General features: G+C 38.4%; 1 protein-coding gene across 1 annotated transcript; it reads right to left on the bottom strand.

Annotated features, from left to right (window-relative positions):
• Positions 1-315: 315 nt before the first annotated feature.
• Positions 316-7,291, bottom strand: dusp19a (dual specificity phosphatase 19a). Its single transcript, XM_052022546.1, has 4 exons — positions 6,904-7,291; positions 5,635-5,681; positions 4,504-4,656; positions 316-1,316 (listed from the first exon to the last, which is right to left on the bottom strand). The coding sequence occupies exons 1-4, from the start codon at positions 7,124-7,126 to the stop codon at positions 1,128-1,130; spliced, it is 612 nt and encodes a 203-aa protein (XP_051878506.1). The 5' UTR covers positions 7,127-7,291; the 3' UTR covers positions 316-1,127.
• Between the last annotated feature and the right edge of the window lie 2,232 nt (positions 7,292-9,523).

Raw genomic sequence — 9,523 nt, 5'->3', positions numbered from 1 at the left:
GTTCTAGGCTTCCCTGTCCTGGGAAAAAGACTCTATCTATCCTTTCTGTGCCCCATTAGTAATTAGTATTAATGGACCCGATAATGTTTTGTGTCAACTGAGTTGGGATCTTATTTATTAGGAAGGCAATTTTATTAGGAATCTGATGAGAAGTAGAAATAGCAGAAGACTTTAATCCAGGTCACTTACATCCCCTATATTTGCCACATAAAAAGACTTCTTTTGTAGAAACATAGAGCCCAAGAAGAGGTTGTTATTTGCAGAAAAGGACACCCAAAACCAAATTTAATAACCAGACATTTTATTGGTTATACATTGATCATTTCGTTACATTTTAGTACATTTTTAATCAAAATGCTCCAGGCCACACTGATTATAAAGAGAATGAAATTCAAATGCTTTTTTATAAACTTTTAACGCGATCCTGGTGTATGAGGATTTTGAATCCAATTGGGACACTTCTTGGAAAAAATATGCTTATCTAAATAAAGGGAACCTCCCTTAAAATCATGTCTTTTATCAATGGTGATTTATAATGGCAGGTGAATCAATTTGAACAAAACTCCTGCTTGACAATTTTGTAACTATTTCTACTTTACAACTAATTTTATACAATTTCTTAGCATCAACAGAATTTTTTTCTTCTATGTAAATTTCATTCGTAGAATATCTAGTATCACAAATATTAACCACTGCACATCAAATAAGCACAGTTGTATAAATATAAATATTTTAAGATACATTGATCCAAAATTATCTAAAATAAACCACAACATGCATATAAAGTTCCACATCATATTTTGATTTATATCAATTAAACATATCTACAGTTTTGTTGCTAGGATGTTGATTTTACAAAACAGCACAACTTCCTTTTACTTAGCACAATATTCACCTGTTTCGATTTTTGTAGATTGCAAATGATCAACATCCAAAACAGCATAAATACAACGTTAATTAAATTATTCAAATTTACATAATATTATTATTGGAAACATTAACAATAAATACACCTAAAAATCATCAAGCTGAAAATGTATAAATCGCATTAACAGCATTGCTTTCCTGTTGAAAGTACCTAGCATCCATGAAATTCAGTCCTTCTATTCAACGCCATTCTACTTTATTCATTTCTTTGGCTGGTAGTTCTTTAATTGCTCCATAAACCCACGGTTAGGATTGATAACCTGCCTTGCATTCTTCACTACTGAGAAAGCATCTTTAAAGCCAAGTCCATATAACCGCATGAGATAACCTATCACTATAGATGCAGAACGTGACACTCCAGCATTGCAGTGAACCAGCACCACACCATTCTTGAAAAGAATATGACAAACAAGACAAAATGATTAAATGACTATCAATTCACTCTTGGTTAAATAAGAAAAAAGACAAATTCTATATAAAGTATACAGTACAAAATATTTTCAAGCCAGGTACCTGATACTCAGCATTTCAGAATTATTTTTCCCCAAGTAGCTACCTGATTTTGAAAGATTCAGGTGCCATTTGCCAGGTACCATGTAAACCTTATTAACAAGAAATGATAACTGCAGGTCTGCGTTTTGAGCATCTTAAAACATATAGACTATGACACCCATCTGCATGTCAACATTGAAATAAACATTGACTATATCTTGAGATTTAATTATGGAATACTGTTGTCTATCATCTCCAAGTGTCCTCAATAAAAGAAAAGCTGCATGCTAATTACTTTTGATTAGGACTTCAAGTCTGTGATATTTCAGATGATTTCTATACATTCTTATTTCTTTCTATAAGCAGATACTATTCATGACTTTGTGTCCTTCATTTCTTTTTAAAATATGTACTCAAAATTCTTTTGATTAATATAAGAAGTATTGCATTGAAAGCATCAATATCAAAACTGGATTAATTTTCCATTTATGTGCACTGCATCTCTTATCTTGTTAAACATAAATATTTGGCAAGGTTTCTTCAGTTGAAGTTAATGACACAACTACTTGAAATTACAGGGTGACAATATAAATCTTTTATACAAACATTTATGACATTACAATCACATCCAAAAATCTATACACCAGCCTGTCACGTGCGACAAATTTTCTAAGTATTTGATAGTTATGTAGCGCCCCAGCCCCACCATCTCCCAGCCTTAACTCCATTACTGTGCAGTAATGGATCGACTTGCTCCCAATACATGACATAAATGGTCTCCATCAGCCTTCCTCTGCTGTTCAGAGACTTTAACTTAAATAGAAAATAGAACATAGAACAGAACAGCACAGGAACAGCCCCTTTGGCCCATGATGTTGTGCCGAACTAATTAAGGTAATGGCACCTAATCCCTCTGCACATGGTCCATATTCCCCATTCTCTGCACATTCATGTGCCTATCTAAGAATTTATTAAATGCCTCTATCATATCTTCCCTCACCACCACCCCTGGCAGCACATACCAGGCATGCACCACTCCCTGTGTAAAATAACTTGCCCCGCACACCTCCTTTGAACTTCCCCCTCTCAACTTAAATGCATGCCCTCTAGTATTAGACATTTCGATCCTGGGAAAAAGATACCGGCCATCTACTCTATCCCCATCTCTCATAATTTTGTAAATGTCTATCAGGTCTCCCCTCAGCCTCCGCCACTCCAGAGAAAACAACCCAAGTTCGTCCAACCTCTCCTTGTAGCATATGCACTCTAATCCAGGCAGCATCCCACTAAACCTCCTCTGAACCCTTTCCATAGTTTCCACATCATTCCTATAAGGGGGCAATCAGAATTGAATGCAATACTCTAGATGCGGCCTAACCAGAGTTTTATAAAACTGTAATATAACTTCCTGACTCTTGAACTCAATGCCTCAACTAATAAAAGCAAGCATGCCATATGCCTTCCCTACCACGCTGTCAACGTGCGGCCACTTTCAAGAAGCTACGGATTTGCACCCCAATATCCCTCTGTACATCAACACTGGTAAGGTCCTGTCATTAACTGTGTAATTTCTCTTTACCTTTGAGTTCCCAAAGTGCAACACCTCACACTTTAAACACAATCTGCCATTTTTCTGCCCACATCTGCAACTAATCTATATCCTGCTGTATCCTTTGGCGACTCTCTACACTGTCCACAATGTCACCAATTTTTGTGTCATCAGCAATCTTACTAACCCACCCATCTAGATTTTCATCCAAGTCATTCATATATATCTGAAACAGCAGAGGTCCCAGTAGGGATCCCTGCGGAACACCACTAGTCACAGACCTCAAGCCAGAATCAGACTCATCAACCACTACCTCTACCTTCCTATGGGCAAGCCAATTCTGAATCTAAATGGCTTAGTCACTGTGGGTCCCATAAAAAAAGGCTAATAAGGAACACATAAATAATTTAAAAATAGTAACATAACAGAGAGGCAAATTACATTGCCCTTTGCTTCCTAAAACTTTCCCCATTGAAATCAATCGTGTTTCAGATCCCACTCCAGGTTTCACCTGATGCTGCATGCAAGAAATGACTCCCTAGTGACTGTGCCTCAGACTCCATGGGGCAGACATCCAGAGCTTGCTACAGAATAAATGGCTGAATGCCTGGGACTGTCGACAAAGTCACCACAATTCAGCGCAGTACTGTTCTTGTAGTATCTCATGATTTGACAAGATCCTCTCCCTTAACCATAACTCAGAATGCACTGCATCACTGTCCAGATCTTCTCAAATACATAATCCTCAAACTAATCTACAAATTTTGCGATTAATCCTGTAGCTGTCTTACATATCTGCAGCTCAATACTTAACCTGCCAATGCAAAGCAAATCCTACCCATTGCACCACTTACTCATTTCTGTAATTATAATGGATAGAAAAAGCAGAATATCATACCGAATGGGGAAAAAATGAACAAAAGAAAACCAGTGGGAAGCAGAACATAAAGAGATGCAGCAAGACACATGTATGTGCACCGAGCAAAATGGATAGATGTGTATACGACGAGTAGTATCACAGGTTTTGCACAAGTTTGAGTGCAAAACAAAATGCTTAATTAAATTAGTCTTGATGTTTATTACTACGGTGTTTACATTTACCCACTAATGAGTACTTGCTTCCCATTAAACACAAATTTCTAATTTCTGATGAGGTTTTTAAACTGCGCAGTGGTTTTGAATCTGAATGATCAAACTCATTACAAGCAGTTTCACATTGCTAGTCATGATACCTAAAGCCAGATAAGGGAACTATAAAAGAATTGTTGGTGGAATAGTCTTTCACTCAGGTCTTCAGTAATAAATAATAAAAACAGTTGATCACTGGTATGTGTGCGGAGTCAATTTCTTCGTACATACATTCCTTTGTCAAAGGAAAACAAAGTCAGAGTTCAGTGGAAAAAAGAATAAATTATTCATTGCACACACATCAAGTGAAAATATTTTATTAATAGATCCACCAGTTAATGTGAAATGTTCTTTATGTGTTTAGTTGAAAGAAACTAATTCACTTCCATACTATCAGCACATCTCACCTGTGTCTTTGCTTGGTCAATAAAGTCAAAGCATTCTTGAAAGTATGAGGTAATGGCAGTCTCAGGGAGATCCAGTATGGAAACATTTTTATAAATGAACTCACAGGGAAAGACATTTTCTATCCCATAGCCAACATTTAAGATGTGAGAAACCTGAGAAAGAAAACAGAATTTTTAGAAAGCTATCTGTTTCACCTTTACATCTGTAACCATTTCAACTGAGAGAAAATGTTCAAGTTTTATATCTGAGCTGCTCTTTAGCTGAACACTATCTAATGCACAAGCATTGTCTTTGCTGCTAACTTAAAGTCTTCCTCATCAGGGAGAGTGCCTCTGAACCACTTTCAGACAATTTGATTATGCGTGTGTGTGTGTAAGAAATCATGAAAAAGTGCACGTTACAATCATAGACCCATACAACATAGAAAGAGGTCCTTCAGCCCACTGTACCTGCACTAATTGTAAAGCACCCAACCTACCCAAGGTTACGCTAATCTCTTCTATCCTCTCACATGCTAATCCTCTCTTCCTGATTCTCTTGTCACTCACCTACACTGTGGACAATTTACAGAAATCAATAAATCTACCTACCAGCATGCCTTTGGCGTGTGGGAGGAAAATGAAGCACCAGAGGAAACACACACCACCAGAGAGAAAATATGCAAATCCATACATTCAACACCAAAGGTCAGAATCGAACCCAGCTGTTTAGAACCGTGAGGCAGCAGCACTAACCTCTGCACCATTGGGCTGCCCTGTCTGTGGGTCTGAACACTAATTTGCATTTGCAAGTTATTTTTGATGTAGAAGAGTATCCCAAAGTACTTGAGGGAGGGAAACCCACACCAAGTCTTTGTGGGATGGTTGGCAGAAAATACCTTTAAAGGAAGTGGATTCTGCCACTGAAGATAGAATGTAGAGCAAGGAGGCACAACAATTCAGATTTGTGGATCTGTCTGAGACATAAGCTGGAGAGGTTTTTTTTCCCCAATAGTGAGATTTTGATGTAAAAAGAGGATATAATCACAAAAGGAAAGTCCAGTAGTGCTCAGTGTGGTCCAATAAAATTTGGTGCTGATGACAATACCAGTCATTAACCCATTTTTAAACCAAAATATAATTTCTTTTTACCTTGTATGTTTTCAATTTCCCATAATCATGGGCCACATCTTGTGAAGCTGGAAAAGACACAAGCACAAAAGTTGTCAGCAACCATCTTAAATTTGTAAATTCTGGATGGAGGCCACAGCACCTAACTGAGTGAAAAGTAAAGACTGAAACTCGCTTTGGTAGACTACTTTTTGAAAATCAATTGTCTTAATAAGTAACTTGATGCCAGAATGACTGGATGGGAGAGCAGCTTTCAACGACATAATTTTATGCGTTGAAAGCACTTACAGCCAACAGCGTGAAGTGTTGGATTGAATGTCTATCAGCACAGAGTCTAGCAATGCATGAGCTGAAAGCAGATCCAGCTGAAAATGGTTGAGATACCATAAATGGCATAAAAATTTGTAATTATTTCCAAATGTTGAATGTGCTAAATTTACATGTGAACCAATGATTGTTACCAATGTAATTAATTTTGTCATTATTAAAATATCAGAAGACACCAAGAAACACTTTATTAAATGATACCATAAGTATACCTTAGAATAAACACAAGGAATCATTCCAAATTCTGATACCAACATAAGGACTTAAAATGCAGGATTTTCAGAAGCTATCCTGTAAACTATTTCTCTTCTTGTGATATGTTAAACCCAATTATTACAATTGTGGAGATAAAACAAACTAAATAATACAAAAAAAAGAGAAACCCCTACTTTGCAAATAAATTGGTGAACAGGGAGTAATTTAAATAGCTCTATGGGTAGAACTGTGATGAGATCATACGATCTACTCAATATTAGAGAGCAATGAAAAGGGAGCAAAAATCCTTGCCTCGTGAGAGACCACACAATTTAATAAGCAGAACACCTTGCAGAAGCATTTTGTTTTGCCCATCAAATATGGAAACACTATCAGAAAAATAGATCACTTACCTTTTCAGATAGCCCCATCATTATCATCATTTCTCAACAGAATAATAAGTTACTCCAATAAACAAGAAAAAACCTCTTAGTATAAAGAAATTATACCAAATGGATGTGTTACCAAGCCAAATAAGATGTTTGCGCAGATGACTTCCTGGGTTAGTTTTTAAGATCGTCTTTAAAGGGTGAAAGGAGAGGCAAGACAGGTGTAGAGAAAAATAAACTTCCAAGGTAACAAACTTCCAAGTTTATTTTACCCCCCTTCAGCAATCGAATACATGTAGCTATCCTACAATCAGTAAATGTAGTGCAGTAATCTGCTCAGTGAGATCAGAAGTCATAGCAGAAGTTATATCACGCTCACCCAGCAAAAGCCACGGTTCAATAACACCAACTTGCAGATCAAGGCTGGTGTCCTGGACATATCCACAAGCTCCATCTGTTTGCTGAGCATCTTCTACGACCTGCACTCGAGCGTCTCTCAGCGTTTCGATTAGTCTTTTCCCAGTTATAGTTGTCACTCGTGTGCTCTGTTTCCTGAGCGATGTCTTGGAAAAAGCCTTGATTTCGTCGGCAAGCGAATGCATCACATTTAAATTGCAGAAAGCAAGTAAATAAAATAGTGAGAAATCAATACATAATATACACTAAAAAGCAAAAATCACAACAGTATGACTGTAATGTGCTGAAATAAAGATGGTCCACTGAATATAACTACTGTAAAACAGACAATTGACACCAAGCATATTGAAACCAAGCCCATCCTTCTGATTGGTTGTTTTTACGTTGCAAGATACCAACAACGTTCCCGGAAATACAGAATACCGAAAGCAGAAGAACTTAGTTTCTCCAGAAGTATCGCCACCTACGACAGGAAGATCGGAGTTTGATGCTGCGTCTTTGGAGATACAGAATCTGCTGCAATTTTATTGCAGAATTTTATTGGACTCCTCCAGCTCGATAACCTAATGAAATACAACACATAAACAGATCAGTAATATGTGGGATTGTGAGCTTCATTGACAAAATTACCAAATTATCTTCCCTTTTGCTGGCAGAAGCCACCAATATGTTCAAGAAGACTAAATTGCATTTAAAAACAGCTACATCAGTACATCAACAATTGCATTGGTGCTGCTTTCTGCACTCAAAATTTCATCACTCTTGTTGCCAATTTCCACCCTGCTCTATCTTCACACAGTCCATCTCAGAGTCTTCCATCCCCTTTCTGGATCTCTCCCTCTCCATCTTGGGGGACATGGTAGCCACAAACATCCATTACAAGCCCACAGACTTTCACAGTTATGTTGACTATACTTCCTCCCACACTGCCTCCTGTAAGGATTCCATTCCATTTCTCCTAATTGCTCTGTCTCAGTCAAATTTACTCTGATGAGGTATTCCACATAGGTGCCTCTGAAATGTCTTCCTTCTTCCTGAATCATGGCTGCTTTTCTACCACAATGGATAGAATCCTTGACTGCATCTCATCTATTTCTTGAACCTCTGCTCTCACCCCCTCTCTGGACAGAGCATGAATAGAGAGACAGAGCAAGAACAGTGCCTGAGAGATCATGTCTCACGAATTTGATTGAGTTTTTTGAAGAAGTGACCAAGATGGTCGATGAGGGCAGTAGATGTAGTCTATCTGGACTATTAAGTCCTTCGGTAAGGTTCTGCATGGTAGGCTGCTATGGAAAGTTAGATCACATGGTATCCAGGGAGAGCTAGCTAATTAGATACACAATTGGCTTGATGATGGGAAGCAGAGGATAATGGTGGAAGGTTATTTTTCAGACTGGAGGCCCATGACTAGTGGTGTGCTCCAGGAGTGTGTGCTAGCCCCATTGCTATTTGTCATCTATATTAATGATTTGGATGAAAATATACAAGGCATGGTTAGTAAGTTTGCAGGTGACATTGAAATAGGTGGTATCATAGATGGTGAAAGTGGTTATCAGGAATTACAGAGGGATCTTGATCAGCTGGTAAAGAGGGCCAGTGAATGGCAAATGGAGTTTAATTCAGTTAAGTGTGAGGTGTTGCATTTTGGGAAGACAAATGAGAGAGGACTTTCACAGTGAATGGTATGCCCCTGGGGAGTGTTGTAGAACAGAAGGACCTTAGAGTACACGGACATGGTTCCCTGAAAGTGACATTGCAGGTAGACAGTGTGCTGAAGAAGGCTTTTGGCAAGCTGACCTTCATCATTCAGGACACTGAGTATAGGAGATGGAACATTGTGTTGCAATTATACAGGATGTTGGTGAGGCCACACAGGGTGTTCAGTTTTGGTCACCCTGCTATAGGAACAATACCGTTAAGCTGGAAAGAGTGCAGAGGAGATTTACGAGGATGTTGCCGGGACTCAAGGAACTGAGTTATGGAGAGAGGTTGAGCAGTTTATTTATTGGCTCACAGGTGAATGAGGGGTGATATTATAGAGGTGTATAATATCATGAGGGGCATAGACAGAGTGAAGGCACACAGTCTTTATCCCAGAGTTGGGGAATCAAGAACTACAGCAGTGGTTTTCAACCTTTTTCATGCTGCAGACCCCCAGAACATGTCCTTGTTAGATGGTGGACCCCAAAGCCCACCAAATCAAACAATCGATAATTCATGCGTACAACACTTAAATTACTGCATATAGGCCCTATTGAAATAGTGACTATTTCAATCACCGATAATTACCAGTGGTGTCTTTCAGTGTTCAGTTCAATGTGAAGGTTGTGCCTGTTTTGCACTGCAGAGTTTGTCCAAACATGGTGGTATGTGCGACAAACATATGTCTATGTCATCCTCAATATTCAGTCTTGATCTGTATTTGGTTTTCATGGCAGTGACTGCAGAAAATGCTATTTCGCACAAGTAAGTGGTTGCAAATGGTAACAGAACATTGATGGCTTTGCCGGACAGCAGTGGATACTCCTGGGAACATGCTATCCAGAACGACAACAGTAACATTCGCTTGAACTGCAAGC

Source organism: Pristis pectinata, chromosome 1 (assembly GCF_009764475.1).
Source record: "Pristis pectinata isolate sPriPec2 chromosome 1, sPriPec2.1.pri, whole genome shotgun sequence".
Lineage (NCBI taxonomy): Eukaryota > Metazoa > Chordata > Chondrichthyes > Rhinopristiformes > Pristidae > Pristis > Pristis pectinata.
Note: the sequence above shows the minus strand (reverse complement) of the source record. Positions and strands in the feature narration are given on the sequence as shown.